Source organism: Tachysurus fulvidraco, chromosome 5 (genome assembly GCF_022655615.1).
Source record: "Tachysurus fulvidraco isolate hzauxx_2018 chromosome 5, HZAU_PFXX_2.0, whole genome shotgun sequence".
Lineage (NCBI taxonomy): Eukaryota > Metazoa > Chordata > Actinopteri > Siluriformes > Bagridae > Tachysurus > Tachysurus fulvidraco.
The window spans coordinates 22,025,770-22,045,255 of record NC_062522.1 but is presented as its reverse complement, the minus strand read 5'-3'; the positions used below and the strand labels follow the sequence as shown (position 1 = coordinate 22,045,255).

The 19,486-nt window shown below is 38.2% G+C and overlaps 1 protein-coding gene across 2 annotated transcripts; it reads right to left on the bottom strand.

The window, feature by feature from the left end:
- Nucleotides 1-814: 814 nt before the first annotated feature.
- gnb1b (guanine nucleotide binding protein (G protein), beta polypeptide 1b) lies at nucleotides 815-18,833 on the bottom strand. Of its 2 annotated transcripts, none has more exons than XM_027146793.2 (11): nucleotides 18,426-18,833; nucleotides 9,085-9,192; nucleotides 6,989-7,027; nucleotides 6,759-6,865; nucleotides 5,266-5,329; nucleotides 5,019-5,181; nucleotides 4,707-4,773; nucleotides 4,386-4,587; nucleotides 4,021-4,237; nucleotides 3,703-3,818; nucleotides 815-2,912 (listed from the first exon to the last, which is right to left on the bottom strand). In XM_027146793.2, exons 2-10 carry the CDS (start codon nucleotides 9,139-9,141, stop codon nucleotides 3,712-3,714), a joined length of 1,023 nt encoding a protein of 340 aa, XP_027002594.1. In that variant the 5' UTR covers nucleotides 9,142-9,192; nucleotides 18,426-18,833; the 3' UTR covers nucleotides 815-2,912; nucleotides 3,703-3,711. The 2 variants fall into 2 exon arrangements, with proteins under 2 accessions (XP_027002594.1, XP_027002593.1); XM_027146792.2 differs by having other exon boundaries at nucleotides 3,675-3,818; nucleotides 18,426-18,832.
- Nucleotides 18,834-19,486: the final 653 nt, after the last annotated feature.

Here is a 19,486-nt window from a genome sequence, read left to right as displayed (position 1 = left end):
AATGAATGTCCTTGTTTAACAGCACAGCTCGTATATGCGGAAATGTCGGGGAATCCATACACAAAACTTGAATTTGAATTTAGAAAGTTAGTAACTGATGTGGGCAGAAAAAAATTATTAATAAGCTCTTTATCTCATGGCTTTGTGCACGTTTTGTGATATCTCACATGGTTTCATCAGAGCCTTGTTTACACCACAGAGATTCATGAAGCAGTCAGGAGGAACAACTGGCACGTAAACCCGAGCGCCTTGTTTCTTGTGGAATGTATTAAACATTGTTTTAAATGAATTCTTCCCACTTCCAAATCAGCAGTATAAAATTTTTCTCTTTTTTAATAACTCAAAGAATGTGAACAAGTAATGGTTTAAGCTTTAAACAGAAAAGACCTTTGTACCTTACATTTGCTATTTTAGAGTAACAGGAAGAGGTTTTGGTTTTATTGGAAGATGTCCAGCAGCTGGCCTTAAATTTACATAGAACCTGAAAGCCAGGTTTCCTTGACTATTTGCATAAAACAAGCATGGTTGCAGTATTGACTTTCACATGTTCCATTGAAGTGTTAATGTAAAGCCCAGCTTCTAATGAAAACCCTATTGCTGTAAAGGCTAATCTGCGACTTCTACCAAAACATCCAAACAGAGAGACATCTCAAACTTCTTTTTATTACATCTTAAATAACAGTACATTTTAATATAGTATCTATCTTGCATCCAGCTTTCTGTGGTACACCAACAGACTGAAATTAAATACAAAAGGTGAGGAGTGCGGAGCTCTACAGTTAATGATATGACAGTTAATTAATGATGAGAAAAATAAAGTGGGGAATCCATTTTAATTGAACTGTAATTAATCTTTACTGGTGGCAGCACACACAAATACATCACAATTATTGTACATTATCGCAGAGAGAGAGGGAGAGAGAAGAAAAAAAAACATTTAAAAAAAAAAAAGTCACAACTATCAAAGAAAGTGCATCTGTTTACAGTAGGGGAGAGGGGAAAGGTGTGTTGGAGGTTGGGGTAGAAAAATCTGCCATTTCAGATGCCATTTTCTAAACACAGGAGGCCAGAACAGTTTCTTTGGACCCATTCCTCTGTTAATTTGAAGAATTTGAGTGAAAATGAGACTAAACTGTTGCAGAACAGATGTCTGTCACCGTTGAACATTTGAAGAATCGGTACTGGAGCAGAGGGCAGAGAAATTCTACAGGAAATGTTTCATTCAGTTTTACACTTGGGTGCATAGCTTTGCCAGGAAAAGTAAACAATGTGTACATGGCGTGGGAGAGAAATGAGTGGAATTAAGCTTCAGCTGTTACAAGGTCTTACCACATTTCACCATCGTAGCAGAGATCAGTAGATCAAAAAGAAACAAGCACCTGCTTAAGCATTTCTACAGCATGCGACTATGTTACTTCATGGCAGATGAACAAAAAGGTTAAAGTTTTAAGAATTATTTTCAGACATTGATTTGTACAACATTTCATTCACAGATTATTACCTGCATTTTCAAGCACAGAAACAGGGCTATCTGTTTTTAGGAGAGGGGATGTGGGAAGGGCCTTCTGCCCCACAATCTATTCAGCCACACCAATAAAAGACCATCCTTTGACTGAGGCGTCACAAACGCAAAAAAAAAAGTAACTCCAACAGAAAGAGTAAAACCAGAAGAGATGCTTCGTTAGCTCAAACAAAGAACCTCTATGAAAAAGAGGACTGGGTTGTAAATTTTATTTTCTTTGTTAAAATTCACTCTTGATGTGATTAATGACATGTGCTTGGTTAGTTAACGCATAAAACATTAGTCAAGTTTCTTATTGTGCAAACAAAGCTGACAAAGACCGGAAAGAAAAGTAGCTAGGATATAATGCTGCATTCGCGTGCAAGTCAGATACTCGTATTTACAAGCAGCCATTTGGAGATAAATGACGCGAGTACCTCGGACTCAGAAATGGTAAAAGGCTTAAAAGATATGGCATAATTATGGCGTTTTCTTTTCTCTTCAAGGACAAAAAGACCGTTATTCACATCAAAAGTTAACTAATGCACATATAAGGCAGAAAACTAAGGCTGTTCTTATTACCAAGTAATTGCTGACCGCTCAGCAAGCTTTTAACAAAGTGAACAGTTGAAAGCTGCTTGGGTCTGCCAAGTTGCCCAACACTATGAATCATGACTTGACGAGTGAGCAGACTCTCTCTTACAGCATCTAAAGAAACGCTCATGAAGATTACTTACACGCATACGCACACTTCTAACAGTCATGCGCGTAGGCACACACACACACAGTTGAGGGCAATCTAGTGCACCATTTAAAAAAAAAAAAAAGAAAAAAAAAGAAGAGGAAAAAACTAAAAAAAAAAATCTTTAGAAAAGGCTGCTATTCCTTCCATGACTAATCTGAGCCTCTATTACGTTATTTTACCTCCATCATTCACCCATAATTTTACAGGATTAAAAAAAAAAGTTTTGTTTTGTTTAGGCTGGAACATATCTAAAAAGAATGTTATGAAGGAAAATAGATCCAAGAATAACAAAAAGCCTGATAAAAGTCTAAAAAGAAATAAAAGTTAAATAATTTGTACAATTACACTCCAACATTTGCTTTCTAGACACATGAGACATAAGCATGGGATGATAGTGTTTGTCAGGGTGACACAGGATGGTCTGAAAGGGAATGCACAAAGTTATTCATTTTGATACCACAGGAATTCTTCTTTTTTTAAGGTGGGTGATAGAACAAACTGTGCTCTTCTTTGTGTAGGAAAGGCATTGTTTTTCCTTAGAAGTTTTTTTTCTTTTCTTTCTTTTTGTGGTGGTGTCTGAGTCAGTTTTGTTGTTGACAATGCTGTGAAATTTAACATTCTAAAGTTGGAATGATCTTCCAGTCAACTTTGGAGTTCAAATGACATCTAAAAGAGAAACAGGTAAAATTAGGGCAATTAGTATAAACATGCAGAAATAAACATACACCAAAAAAAAAAGTGACAAGTGTGTTTTTTATAGTCTCCTCAGTTTACGTCAGACTCGATGTACGGCGTTTTGTGGTTACCTCGCCATCTCCCATAGATTTATTAAAAAAGTCTTGTTCCGTCGTACGGCGTTTACAAAGCAAAAACCAAGTTTGCATGGGAACTACTTGCTGAGCATCACGCGGCACCATCCGAGGAAGACCGCGTTGTACACCATTTTTTATTATGCTTTATTCGCCTTTTGTTTGGAATTCTCTCTCTCTCTCTCTCTCTCTCTTTTTTCTATTTCACTGCTGTGTATGTGCTCTATGTGAGCGACGTAGGTGCCCATGTAGGTGGGTTTTGACTTACAGCAAAAATCACGTTACGTAGCCTTGTAGAAACGGATCTCCGACGCAAGTCGAGGACCTACTGTAGCTACGAGTAATTCATGATACAATCAAGTTAAAAATAAACATTCTATATTCAGGATCTAAACTCATGAACGAAATGATGGACAATAAAATGTATTTTCCTGAATGCATATAGTGGTGCAAAAAACAATCAAACCCGGAGCAACAAGAGATTTTATACACACACACACACACACACTATATACTATATTACAATTTACATTTGCAACCATTAATTTGTAATCTTTGGTCATATTTAACTTGCATGTTTATAATGTGCATTTAAAAGGCAAAAGATGCTGTGGCTTACTGTGTCGGATATGTTGTGTTAAAAGCACCTTCTGAGATCAGTTCCAGATCTTGAGGAAGCTGTCCCAGGACCCTGTAGCCACAGCCATGCCATCATCAGTCACACCCAAACAGCTGACACGGTTGTCATGGCCAGCCAACACACCTGCAATAAAGCAATGGCATTAGATTTAGAAAGGTTTCGGTTATAGCCACGTAATTTCTTGGTAAATTAGTTATTTATCAAGCAGAATTGTTATGTAGAGCAATGCTACAGCACTGTGATGCAACAAATCCTTTTAGTGATACTGACAGGTCAGTGTTAGTAGGGAGGCTGGTTTGTCATGCAGAATGATGAGGTGTCTCACCTGCACGGTCGGCCTTCAGGCTGTCCCAAACATTGCAGTTGAAGTCATCGTAGCCGGCGAGCAGCAGGCGGCCGCTCTTGGAGAAAGCCACTGAGGTGATGCCACAAATGATGTTGTCATGTGAGTAAACCATTAGCTCCTGATCCGCACGCAGGTCAAATAGCCGGCAAGTGGCGTCATCTGAGCCGGTGGCAAATGCATTGCCATTAGGGAAGAACTGGAGAGAGAAAGTTTTCAGTCTCAACGCGAGTAAAGAAGCAAATGTATTTGTATTGTTAAATAATGCTTATTAACACCTGCTTGCTATCCATGAATCAATAAGTGTAGGTCAGCTGTTATAAAAGAGAAGCCATAGTGCTACTCACACAAATGGCGTTGATGTCGGACTCGTGGCCAGTAAAGGTCTGTCTGCACATGCCCTCGCGCACATCCCACAGCTTAGCAGAGGCATCGCAAGCTCCTGAGACAAAGGTTCTCGAATCTGGAGCCAAGGACAGGCTCATCACATCTCCAGTGTGACCTGCGAAAGTGGTTGTCTGCTGACCAGTCTCTATATCCCAGAGCGCACTGTAGAGCACACATGCACACCGTTTACACTGACCCCAATGCTGTCCGTAATTTTTTTTAAAAGTCTGTTATATTAGACAAGACCCATGACATTATACATGAATACACAAGTCTCTCACCAGGTGGTGTCACCAGAACTTGTGACAATCTGGTTATCGTCAAGGAAACGACAGCAGGACAGGTAACCTGGAAGTGCAGAAGAATACAAGAAACATAATTAAACACCAATTTACAGTGGTCTAAACCAAGCTCCTTTATGAGCCACCCCAGACAAATCCACAAAAGGGGAGTTATACTGGGGGGTTAAAGGCTAAAAGTAGCAGGGTCAGCTGCTAAATTGTGGCATAGTAGCCGAGAACACCACACCAGAGGGCACCACTAATGGACAGCTGAAAGTATAAACACGTGTTTGCGCAAAGTTCATATCCAACCTGTGTGTCCAGCAAGCTCACGGCTGACGCGCACATTGCCTTCGCGGGTCTTCAGGCTGTAGATGGAGCAAATGTTATCTAGGCCTCCGCAGGCCACGTAGTTTCCTGAGGGAGCGTAGGCACATGTCATCACCCAGGATGAGCGCAGTGGGATAGCATGGACCTGAAACATTAAACTTTATTTTATAATTGACTTGAAACAAACCATGATACTTGATCTTTGATTATGCTGCTATTCTTGGCTTACCTTGTTTGTAGTATAACTGTCCCAAATAATGAGTTTACCATCCTGGGATGCACTGACCAGCAGCCTACATGAGGAGAAACAGCATTAAGGTCATTTCAGACAGTTACGTTGTCTAAATCATGCAGGATACAGAACTTGAGATGAGCCCTCCAAAAAAAAATAAATAATAATAATAATAATTTCAGCAGTAAAGCCATTACATTCAAATTTAATAATGAGTAACACTTGACTAATAAGTGACTACTGATCATTTAACACTGAAGGTCAGATTGAGCAAATAAGGAAATATTCAAAAAACAAAAAAAAAAAAAAAGATTAAAGGATCCAAGATTAAAGATGCTTGTCTCCTATGAAATGTAAGGAGATAAACACACACGAGTTTCATGATATTTTGTTTGCTAATACTGTATTGATTCACAAAAAGCAATAACATTAAAAAGTATAAAATCATACAAGATTCATTTGTTTCGTTTTGAGTTTATATCCCGATGGCAGTCATCTTATCTTTGAACCAGTGACTACTAGGGAAATACTAGAATCCCACTAAATGTTAGTGTAAATATAATAATAGTTGCTTGTAATGAAATCTGAAACAATTGTTCCCGTTTCCACCTCGGTGTGGCGTCATTTTGGCTTTCGCTACAGACAAAGCTCAAAAGAGATTGACAAAAATCATGGTGTGTAAAATGAGCAATGCCAACATGCTCACTCTGGAGCAAGCTTACATGTCAAAGTTACCACCAACCTCAACTCCCTATTTAATTTGCAAAGACATGCACCCTCTCAGTGTCGTAGAGAATGAAGGCTTCCGTTATATATTTAAAAACTCTGGAGTCTCGCCACACAGTACCATCTCGACAACTCATTACGGACATCACTGTGCCCAACTTGTACAAGTAGGTAAAAATGAGTGTACAAGAATCTCTAAGCTCATCAGAGAGAGTCGCGTTTACATGTTACGCTTGGACATCATGAGCCACTGAATCGTTCGTGATAACAGTGCATTACATAATGAATGAGTGTTATTTGGTCATGTCTTTTGCTCAAATCACAACAATCTGACTGTTACATTAGTAAATAGGTTCAGTAATGTTAAATAATACAAGGACTGATCCCACTGGGTTCTGTTTAAATAAATTTTTTCACTACAGATTGCATATGGTGGTGTGTTCTTTCCTAATATAAGAAATATACCAATAAATCGCCTTGCTTACAGCACCACGATATATTGAAACATATCGTATTGCCAGATTATTGCCGATATGCAGCCCTACTATGAAATCCTCGAATCTTGAGCAAGCATTTTTCTGACACAGGTCTGAATTTAAGATAAGGTTATACAGTACAGGCCAAACAAAAACCTTTAATATACCTAATAAATCACAGTTAACTGTACATTTTATTTGTTTGGACAGAACCTTCCCTGTATAGATCTGTGCTTCCCTAAACAACACACTAATAAGAGAACAATATTGAGTGTTAATATTTGGTACCTGGAGTCAGAGCCCCAGTGCATAGCATAGATCTTAGCCAGATGTCCCCTCAGTGTTCGCCTTGTGCGCATCTGGATTCTCCCCACGGGGTCGATGTTAGCCGTTATCTGAAAATAAATTCATACCTTCACCTTCTGAAGTGAACATAATAAAACCAAAATGTACTCAAAGTTGGATAACAACAAGAGAGAATAAGGGGCTCTAGTAGATATCAGTGAGCACTGTGTTACCTGTGATAGTGTGGCATCTGCACAGGCTTTCCTCGCATCCTGAAAAACAAACAAGAAAAATTTAAAATCATAGTGAAGTAGAAACAGATACAATTGCAACAACATAAATTAAGGTCTAGTTCTAGTTTTAAAGGGGGCTAACAACAGCATTTATACTGCATAACAGAGTCACTGAAGAAACAGTCAAAAACACCATTATATATATATATATATATATATATATATATATACACACACACACACACACACACACACACACACGATTCCAATTACACACACACTTCCATAGATTCCAACTTAATTGTAACAATTATAAAATACTGTACTTCACATTAAAACAGAGCATTAATGCAGATACTTTGCATTTGCCAGGTGTGGTTATGTGAAACGCCTTTTTTTTCAGTATACACAAGACAGTCATTCAAGCAGTATTAGGTAAAGCATGTAAATTGTTGGTTATGAAAATGTTTCTCAGTTATGCAAAGTCTGCTTTCATGACTTACAGGAATAACAAAAGTGAGCTGGCTATACACAAATATTTGAGAACACCTGAAATAAACTGAATTTGAACAGTTTAATAAATGAAGCAAACCATTTCACAGACCATAATGCACAATATCATTAAATTTTAAAAATTTAATAGTGACAAATTACACACTGAACATTTTATTAGCAACATTTGTACACTCATTCATGCAATCTGAACCAGCCAGTTGTGGGGCAGCAGTACAGAGCAGAAAGCCACGCAGATACAGACCAGAAGATACAGACAAAGCTCAAATGAACGATTACAATGGGGAGAACTTGATCTCCAAGATTTTGACTGTGACACGAGTCTTGTTGCCAAGCTGGTACAACTCTGTACAACAGTGGCAAACATCCAACACTGTGGAGGTCCACTTCTAACAGGTGGGAACAAGAAAGCAAATACTGCAGTAGTCACAGGATCACCAAAACCAGACCAGTTGAAGACTGGGGGAAAACATAGCCTGGTAAGATAAATCTTCATTTTTTCCAAAACACACAGATGGTGGTGACAGATTTTGGAATTAGCATGATATCCATGGACAAACCTGCATTCTGTCAACAGTCCAGTCGGGTGGAGTTGGTCTAGTGGTGTAGGGAATGTTTTGTTGGCACTGTGGGCCTGTTAATACTAATCATTATTGGTTCAACCAATGTGAGTACTGCTGCTGACCATGTGCATTCCTTCATGCCCGCAATTTACCGTCTTCTACTGACTACTTCCAGCATGACAATGCCCCATGTCACAAAACAAAGTTGTCTCAATTTGGACAATAAGCTCAGTGTTCTTCAGGAATCTTCTCAGCCACCAGACCCGAATGCTGTAGAACATCTTTGGGATGTGTTAAAGATTCTTAAGATGTTTGGGAAGTGTGTCTTTGCAGCTTCCTTCAGCAGCACTTACTGCTTACTGATACTCTGACTTATGATAGATGCTGGGATTCTGATCTGTTCAAAAAGCAATACAGAAAAACCAGATAGGTTTTTTTGGTGAGAACTTTACTTGAGTTTGGGTACCACTATAGGATTATATCATAAATTACATAAACTCCACCAGTTGAAATAAAATAGCAGACAGTTTTAATTACAGTAATTTATGACATTTAATTGTTATACTGATTATGCTGATTATATTGATCATAATGTTATGCTGAGCATTATTATTGATATTTCTATTTTGAACACATGTCAATCATTTAACACTGACTCTTCTAACAATCATGTCCTCTTTCCCTTCCTCTTATCGTAAACTTAGCTTAATTCTATTGTTCTACCTTTAATGTATAAAATATGTAGAAGAAGAAGAAGGGGGAAAAAAAATCTACAATTGAGGAGGAAGCAGCAGTTTAATATGGAGCATTCGGTGGCTGTAATGAAGGAATGGAATGTATTTGTAAAGGTGCCAAGCAGCTTGTGAACACAACAGACTTGTTTCCTGTTCCCGTGTTAACTGAAATATTTATACAATGTTTCTGAACAGCATGTTACTGCTGTTTACTGTAACTTTAAGAGAGTGTGTGCGTGCATGAGTGCACGTGGCAGGGAAAGTGTGTGAAGGAGGCGGCGCTCACTCTGATCTGGTTTTTCAGCTGCTCAGCCTCCTGGCGTAACTGATCCAGTTCACTCATTTTCTTCTTCTAAAGCTCTTCCTCACTCCTACTGCCGGGACACACGCTGATCTGTGGTACAAAAAGAAATTACACACAGTTAGTGAATTGTGAGATACTATAACACACGATGGCCTAGCAAATACATTTCGGGAGCAGAATACACTACAGTATATGCTACAATTCTACTTCTCACAGTAGAATACACCTTGGCAGTTGGGTTTAATTATTTTATGCCAGGCAGATCCTTACACTGATTAAAAAAAAAGTCATCATATCTTCATTTTCTTAGTTATTTGGCCTAAAGAAAACTGCAGGTCAAAGAATGCATGTGATGTGCACATGAATGCAAAACCAACTATTTTCAGAAATTGTGTGTGGCCCAAGTAAATTAATTTCGACCAGTAACAATACCATAAAACAGTCTTAGTAAGATAAGATATACCTTTATTCATTCCACAATGGGGAAATTTCTCAAACTGCAGCTGATATCAGATAAATTGCTAAGATGGTGAGAAAACATTTATTACTTTGTAATTGCTAGAATTATAAAATAAATAAACAAACAAACAAATAAATGCTGGGGAAAAGAACATTAACTATCGCAGTGGGAAAGTAAGAGCTCCACAGTTGCTCAGATGCATGATTGGAAACTCAATTACTTAAGCTACAATTTCTGGTCCTCGCCACATACAAGCAGAATGATTCATTTGACTTTTGTAGTAACCCGTGTTAACTTTGAACTGTGTTCATTTCTATGTTTTTTTCCTTATTATTTTATATGCCCTATGCTGGCCATGTTCAGTGGGCGATCAAGGGGCAAAGGCTATAGACCAGTTGAATTACATGGGACCAAAAGGAAAGGGATATCATGATGAAACATTTTTTAAGAGGCAAAGCAGTCTTCTGGCTAGGGCTGGGTGATAAATCGATTTTATCGATTAACTTGAATGTGTAGTTTACATTGATTTGTTTGAATGAAAATTTTCTCTAACATCCGCTGATGCTCCCCTCTGGGCTCCCGTAGTTTGGAATGGGCTCAGCCCTCCCCCCACGCATTTGCCATAGAGATACACAAACATGGCAGCGAGCAGGGAAGAACTCGTTCCCAAGAAAGGCACAGTGTCATCTGTCATATGGAATTGGCTCTGTTTTGTCGCAGAACACACAACACCCCGCTGCAAAGTGTGTTTAAAGTCTGTTGCTAGCAAAGTAGCAGTACGACTAATTTACTGCAGCACCTTAAACAGAGGCATGCTGTCGAGAGGGAGAGATTTTATGCCCTGCGAAATGAAAACGACCGCGGCAGCACAAACACACCTCCAAAAAACAAACTACCGTCTTAGAAACATTTACAAACTGTATCCAGTATAATAAGAAGAGGGCCCATTGGAAAGTGATCATGGATGCAGTGAGTTCCTGTTATACGCATCAATAAACATTATACTCTATGTTGTGTATTGCGACAAATAAAGTTGGCCGCATATTCAGATTCAAGATTCCCGAATCAATAACTCCTGAGCTAAACGTTCTTATTACACAAATAACACCTATAACAAATAACACCTAAATAACTTTTCTATCGTAGTAAATGTAGAGAGGCAGCTACAACCCAATTTTCCTCAAAATCAGCTTTCCTCCTTGTTGGAGAAAACATGTCTCTATGTGCGAACACCTAAGAGACAGATTCCAAGGGACCATCTGCAAAGTGCAAAAACCGAAAAGCGAATACTATGAAAACAGCCAATAACTACACTGTACTTTTTTTTTAATATGAAAAATCATAATTATACAAAAAGACATTCCCCCCAAATGTGTTGTAGTATAACTATCAGGACAAAAGTGGTGTGAGAGCTGAATTTAGTGACATTACAGTGAAGTTATTGGCTTTTTATAGTATTCGCTTTTCGGGTTTTGCACTTTTGCTGTCACAGGTGCATGTGTGTGTATATACATATACCTACATACATATACACACGAAAAATCAATTTAAATCATAAATTGATTTTTTGTGAAAAGATTGGGGATTTTCATTTTAGGCCACATTGCCCAGCCCTACTTTTGGCCTGTACGCTTAAAATAGCTAAATAAAATATGGAACACTACATCTGGTTGCTGAAAGACAAATTTTTGAAACAAACACACAAATGGATATACAATCAGGTCTGAAATCTTAAACTGCATTTTCGTTTTAGGGGCTGGCATTACAGCACCGTAACTTGTGTTTGCATGTGAGCCATAACATCCAGTTCAGGCTCTCATCCTCTCAGCAAAGCACCTGATCAGAATCAGCTGACTGATGGACTTAGAGAGCTGCAGCCTGTGGCCTCGAGGAACAGCAGTCTGCCTCCTACTGAGTCACAACAGAAGTGCTGATTTAAGGATGCTGATTAATGTTGAACAGTTATGGTTAAAGTTTACCCTTAAAAGGTAAAATCTAATATTGTACATATTCACTTTTAACGTTGTCAGTGTAGAATGTAAAACGTAATGTTATATGCATACAATTTACTCAGAACATTCTTTTAAATGCTTGGATCAAGACAGTATTTAATTTAAAGAAGGCATCGTTATGAAGAAGAACAATATAAAGTCCCATCATCCACTACTATTTTATAATCTTGCCCACTTGATTGATAGCCAAAATTCTACTATTCTAAATGACGTGCCAGAGTGGGCAAGATTTTGTGATGATTTTTTTAAATTGACTGCTCATGTCACTAAGACGGTGCAAGGGAGAAACTGCTTTCAAAACTATTGGCCTGAGAAGAAGAACTCAATATTTAAACGGTCTGGCTATATTAATGAGGAGCGGGTTTTTCCTGCTTATCTATGATTTGTATGTAACTGCAGCACAAACAAGGTAAAACTTAAATAAATAAACAGCTTATGTTAGCTTGATGGAGCAACAGGTGTAACCATATACGGTTACTTACCTTCTGTTCTATGTTTATGTTCTGTAAAGCTGCTTTGAGACAAAGCCCATTGTAAAAAGCGCTATACAAATAAACTTGAATTGAATTGAACTTATGTACACTACAAAAAAGCCTAAAGCTGAGAGGAAACTGGGGCCGTAGGTTGTGGTGGAATTTGTCACCACACCACCACCAAAAAAAAAAAAAAAAAAAATACCCCACCACATTGAAATATCAAACATCTGCACATACAGACAGATGGTAAAGGACAAACCAAAATAAACTGACTAAGTAAGGTTTTGGGGCAGCACCATAAAAAAATTCAGTGAGCCATGGCATTGCTTCTACTTTTCTCTACTGGAGGGATGAACACCAATCTTTCCAAACACCTCAACTGGTGCTTTGATGATGATGGAGGAGAGAAAGACAAGTGCCAAAATTCCTCATGTGGTTTCACTAATAACAACAGATGGTGTACCGAACGAAATCTTCACGTACGCACCTGAAAGAGGTTTATAAAGAGCTGCTATTAACCAGCCTTTATTAACAATGCGGTTTTACATGGGTGAAAGCTTTTGACAAGTGCTAATGACATGTCAAGGGAGATATTCATGTAGATTTCTGAAAGCATTTCTAAAGTATGCCATGAAAGAGACAAAGAAAAGATTTCTGAACCAGCAACTTTCTACAACAGTAATAATGGGTTGGTAATAACATAACAGTGTCAGTGTTTTTCAGAAAGAATTTGGATCACTTTCTGATGCTAAGCTCAAACTGCTGCCCTGTGGCTGGTGGATATTAATAGACTAAAAATGTTTCATTAGAAAATAAAAGGTAAAACAGTCTGAAGAAACTGTTATTGCCATTCTAGCACCAAGGTCTTAGGACCAATTTTACTCTTGGTCTCCTGGTCACGGGATGATGGCCAATGGCTGCGACCCCATAGGGAACAACAATTTCCATGCCTATTTATAAATATTCAGTTGAGTACATCTCGTTAGAAACAAGCTACTTGTAAGTTTTACTTTAAAAAAAAAAAAAAAAAAGTTTTCCATGTATACTATAAATACTCAGGAATGACAAAAATCCCTAAAAATTATAGTGTGGAAATAAAAAAAACCCACTGCAAGTGACCGAGCATTTAAGACGGACTGCTTGGTCAAAGAAGGAATCCTTCTGCCTCATAATCCCCCAAAACATGCAGTTTAACAGCAAGAAAACGGAATCAATGCTAGTGTACAAACAGGCTTTGTAAATACTACTAAATTAAAGCTTGTGTAGGACTTAACAGAGTTTTGACTTTTAAATAAATGGATTCATACTAGGTACATTATAATAATGCTGCAGATAGCAGTGACAATGTCCTGCATTTCTGTGCTGATACTAACCAACAATGACAAGTCTACAGTAAGGACTTAGAAATTTTTGGCAAGCTACGTGTTTAAAATGAAAAGAACCAAAATGTTGAAATGTTTCATAGATTCAGGGAATTGCAATTAAACTTTTAGAATGAATGAGACATGAGCGCCATTTAACAATCTTGTATGAAATATTACCTAGACGACATTGCTTTAAAAAACAAAACAAAAACACCCCACACACGACATGTTGGGCTCATTTGTGGACAATCAAAACAATCATTTCAACCTGCTACTTTTCATGAGTCTTCAGTAAACTTGTGAGCATTCTGCCAAATCTACAAAACGTAACCCAGATTCAGGAAACGATAAAAAACTAATACTATATTTAAAAAAAAGTCAGCTCAGTAACAAGAATGTAAAGGTTAATTTAGTGAAGTTTAAGTTAGGTTTTGAAAACTATAAAAATTTCCTACACCTTAAAGAATAAGGTTCAGTATAACACTGCATCAGGTGAAATCTAGTAAGCATTCAGAGCTGCCATCTCACCACCATGGCCAATGTTCAGAGTTTCCTGTTCCATATATTGAGCAATATTTAGAGATGGAATGAAATCAATTTCAGGTTAACACTCAATTCAAAACAGTATCGTACTAGGCATGCCAGCTTACAATGTCTGCTCAGGAAAGGTCACAGAGGTTTTGTTCAAACTAGGGGATTTGTCCAAGAATACTGGATTTAAAGAAGGAAACACCCTGGATAGGGCATCTACTGCAGGGCACCGTTTGCACACAATCACATTGGGGGCAATATAGACTATCCAATCTAATCAGCAGCATGTTTTTTGGAGGTGGGAGGAAACTTGAGAAAGAAATGTGAAGGTGAACCACTACACAGTCAGATGAAGTAGGGACACGGTGGCTTTAAAATGGTAATGACTGCACTGAAATATGCTACTCACAAAATGAAAAGTAGTCAGAAATAAACAAAAATACACAATAACTGACACCCTTTTTTAAAAACAAGTCTTAAAGGACAACTTTGGGTTTTCTCTGACAAATAGCAGAACACACTTTCACTTCATTTTTTTAGGGAAACCTATGCACCATGATTTTTAGGTATGCAAGAACCATAAAACACTGATTTCAATAGAGCTGCAGTGGTAAGTGTAAGTACAGACGACGCTCATTACACTGGGTGAGCAATGAATCATCCACATCACAGAATAGAAGATAATCAGCACCATCACTTACCAAGCCAGTAATCCTAAAAGGCAAAACCCACAGATAATAAACCTTTATTCCCCAAAAGCCATATGGCTGCAAATTTGTTTTTAACCAAAGTACTCTTTAAATGGCTAAAAGTGTACTTAAAATCTACTGAGCTGCAATTGTGACAATGTATTCACTGATCGCTCTGTTCTCTCCATTCGGCATATTTTGAATACAAACACGCATTCACTTCATTAGGAACACCTGAGCACTCATGCAATTATCTAATCAGCCAATCATGTGGCAGCAGCACAATGCATAAAATCATGCATACAGGTCGAGAGTGATTCTTAAGTAGCACCAAAACGTTGCTGGTCTAGACTTAAGAATCGCTTGGTTAGGGGTTGTGGGCGGGGCTACTGTTAGATTTGATGGTACATTTGATAATGTGCCTAAAGTTTACTAAATGTTTAATACACTTTTATTTTACCGCAATGTAATCACTTATCAGCACACATGATAGTAGGTAGCTACATGCTAAGGCTAAATTTTTTCTGTGTTAATGACAAAATAATGTTATGTACTTTCTCGATTACAAACTCCGTTTTTACAAATTACACGGAGCTGCACGTACACGTTGGATTCGCAGCGTTTGGATGCTAATGTAGGTTCACAATCCCATGAGCATTAACAGTAAAGCAACATCCGTCATTGTTGTTTGCCGCTGCTGCGCTAACGTTGCTGCGCTGGGTAACATGAGAGGTATACAGTGACGTCGGACTCGGCTCTGTGATGGCTCTCTAGCCGGTGGAAAGGCAAACCGGTTCTTAGAAGGTTCGCCAGTGGAACCAACTTTGAACCAGCACTCGGTTCTTTTTGGTGGAAAAGAGGCATACAATAACGCAAATATGCACTCTTTACAACCCCAGTGAGCAGAAACAGATCTCTTAAAACACATCAAATCTCGAGTTACCATTACAGAAATATCTGGAAGAACAAGAATTCTACAACAATCCGTTTTACATTTTTTAGACAGCTTAACCAACATTACAGACTAAGAATTACGTGACAATTAGTACCATGAATGTGAATCGAAACAATAACGATGCATTGTCTTCACCTACATAGGACACATTTACAAACCCATACTTGCACACTAATCTTGCTCAAGACAGACAACTTCAGTAAAGTGATTTTTATAAAGTGAGCAGTACACTTCAGATTCACAAAATCTGATGAGACGCTAAAGTGCAGAATGATGTCAAAATTGTTGATCCATATTGGTGGTAGAGAGAGGATAAATTGACCTGTGTCTGTTTTGGAGCACACTAGACTACAGACAAATGTAATGATTATAACAATGATTACATTTCTTTCTTGGAAGCTGTTCATCCAAACTGAAATCATGGTACATTTAGGAGGATACAATATATTGGGCTTAATTTGAAGTTTTAATTTAAAAATAAGCTCACTGTGTTTAAACCATTTTTTTTACAAAGTGCAGTAAACAGGGATATAAATAAATAAATACAGCTCAATACGGACGCGTGAAAGTTGTGACACTCAAAACAAAACAAGTGGAATTCACTTTCCCCCCACTCGGGATAGATTTTCAAAAATTATATATATATGAATAATGATCTTAGTGTAAATCACATTGCATTTACACTTTTAAGGTATAGAAATAATGCTGATGTAAAACATGACTATATGAAATGCAACTCACCTGCACTGAAATGCTGATGAGGTTCAACACAACTTTTGTGAACTTATAACCAGATAAGTTTTCAACCACATTTCAGATGAATCCAAATATAGTTAAATGAGATGGAGTAAAAGTTAAAGTTCAGAAGACCTGTTTAAGCCCAGTGACATTGCATTCTTGCACAATTAAAGATCAAGTTTACGATATAGCCACAGTGTCAGCATTAGTGGTAACTGGTTACAGTTTCATTACAGCTAAACAAACCAACAATAAACAAAACTCATTTTGAGAGTGCACTACCAGGCAACGTGTGTAAGACACTAAAGACATTATAAGGGTTCACAACAAACACCACAGGTGAAGCAGTATTTCAAGGGAAGCAGACAAAAATCTGCATTAACACAGTCTGAGAGTGCAGACAGCCAGCAGGTGTGACTTAGTACTGATGTGTAACAGTAATGACAAAATTTATGATAAAGGGGATGGAGTTCCAACAGGGGGAGAGGAAAAAAAATCATGTACAAACTGGTTTACATACCTAATTAAGCTTTGAACGAGTAATGTGAAATACAAGCAAGTTCTGTGGTAATAAATGTTGAACATTATGGAGATTAAATACTTAAAAAGCATCGTTTTCTATGGCTATATAAACAACTAAGGGTTAGAGTGCAATCACCGTCTCACTGAAGCAAATATTTAACAATAAATACGCTTAACCATCATACAGACCCATCCTGTGGGCTAAATCAACGGCATGCTAATATCTCGTAGAAGGGAAACTGAGGAGAAAAAGCTCCAAACGCCATCTTGTTCGCAGCCGTTTCTTGGTCTCTAGACCCGCCAAGCCGTCGATTCCTCTCATTTATTCACCACTGGAGGTTTCCTGGCTCTAAAACGCGGGGGAATCTGATGCGTTTTTTTTTTTTTTTAATAGAAAACGCTCTTAAAAAATAAACTTTTTATTCATTTTCATCTGTGACTCGACAGATATCTGAGCAGCTCCAGCGTTAATTCCCGACTCAATTTAACGGCTATTTATACAGATACAATTAATGTCGTTAAGAAAAACGCCATGTGTGTGTTGCAACATGGTGGTCATGAGAAGTGAGCGTTTAGGGTGGATCAGTTAAAGGAATCGCGGTGGTACAGGACATTATACCGGTGGGTTTTATCTAATCGTGTTCAGAAAGGCCAATCCGATTAACTCGTTAAAAAACACAGGGGCTCGTTTAATACTGTAAGGTTTTAACACGGCTTCAGCTAACAGCCTCAAAACACCCGTACAATGCGCAGAGTATGAAAGCGGTAACATTTCAGATGCTTAACATTTATTATAAGAGAAATCTGGAAACACACACGTACAAAAACACAACTGTCAGCCACAGTGAAAAGGCGACCCCGATGGATTTTGACCGCTAATCAGCTAACAAGTGAAACACAAACCGAAAACACCACAGTAGACGTCTACAAAATATGACATGCAACCGGTTAATATTTATATATCACTTAGTTATCGACGAAGAGCTGATAAGCCCCAAATAAAAACACCAAAATCTAGTTTGGCTGGAAACAATAACGAGGTGAATATGCCAGCTGAGGTAGCTTCATGTGTAATTAGCCAGCTAGCGGGCTTTCATGCTACAACGGTATCAAGACTAAGAAGCTAACTTACTATTGTAAGTGATGCAAAATAAGATGAAATAACGTGAATAAGTATATTTCTTTACTTATTAGCAATGTTCATTATTTAAGCGTGAAAAACAAGCTGAGAGCTTGGTCCGGATGGCCGCAGTTAAAAAAAAGTCAAAGGCCTGAAAAATCTCCGTGTTTGAAAACCTGCTGTTATTTTACTCAGCGATGCACCTACTGGACATCTGTGGCACAAAGTCATCACATTACTTCTTTGAGACGATAACTGTTATGAGGTTTGCGGTTAGTCAAACAACATTCGCTCATTTCCCTGGCGTTTTTGCCTGTATGCAAACTGCTCGGCTAGCTGTTAACATCTACCCCACGCCCGTTCACTACAACCGTGTCATTAGTTCTGCTAAAATACACCTCGCCGAACATCGTTTCACTTTTTTAATCAACACTAAAACCACATCAAATGACATACCTGTATTCAGTCGTAGTTGGCCTTGCGTTATATGGCATTGACCGAAAGAAAGCACCGTGTTTCTGTAAAAATCCACGCATAAACGAACAAGAACGAGCTAGCTCGCTAAGCTAACTAGCCTCAGTCGGAGGAGCGGCGCCTCAATAATGAGTTCAGCTTTCAAATAATTCGATGCAGAAGGCGAAAATTAATGCCACGTTTGAAATGTATTAACAAGATATCTCAACTGCTGCGTCAATTTTCTGGCATTTAAGTCCTTGGGCCAAATTTGATCTGATTGCAAGTCCGACGGCCGCCACTTCCCGTTGCTTTTCCTTCAAGGAACACTTTTCTCCAGTTATACTTCTCATCCGGCCATCAGAGAACAGAGATGGGCGCGGTGACCCTGCAGTCCGACTCGGGAAACCCCGCACGCGTGCGCGCTCTCGCTCTTTCGTATATACACATACACAAACGCTACTGCACTCTGCGCGCTGAAGCTATACCGACGGTACTGACAGAAATATCGAAACACACCCATTACACTTTTAGAAATACTGAAAGAATACTGCCAGTACTGATAAATACTGAATCATTAACAATAGTGTTGAGAAAAATACCGAAATAGCTCCACCAGTACTGACAAACACTGAAAAACTATGGCCAGTACTGAAAGAAATGCTGAAACACCACTAATACCGATAGAAATACTGAAAAACCACTAATACTGATAGAAATACTGAAACACCACTAATAGCTACCGATAGAAATACTGAAACATCACTAATACTGATAGAAATACTGAAACACCAATAAAACTGATAGAAAAACACCACTAATACTGATAGAAAAACACCACTAATACTGACAGAAATACTGAAACACCACTAATACTGATAGAAATACTGAAACATCACTAATAGCTACTGATAGAATTACTGAAACACCACTAATACTGATAGAAAAAGAACACTAATACCGATAGAAAAACACCACTAATACTGATAGAAATACTGAAACACCACTAATACTGATAGAAATACTGAAACACCAATAATACTGATAGAAATACTGAATCACCA

Coding starts and splice junctions, on each gene's coding strand:
- gnb1b (XM_027146793.2), bottom strand. CDS start 9,141: ATGAGTGAACTGGATCAGTTACGCCAGGAGGCTGAGCAGCTGAAAAAC. Junction 7,028..9,084: donor AGCTGAAAAACCAGATCAGA/GTGAGCGCCGCC, acceptor TTTGTTTTTCAG/GATGCGAGGAAAGCCTGTGC. Junction 5,182..5,265: donor ACAGTTATACTACAAACAAG/GTAAGCCAAGAA, acceptor TTAATGTTTCAG/GTCCATGCTATCCCACTGCG.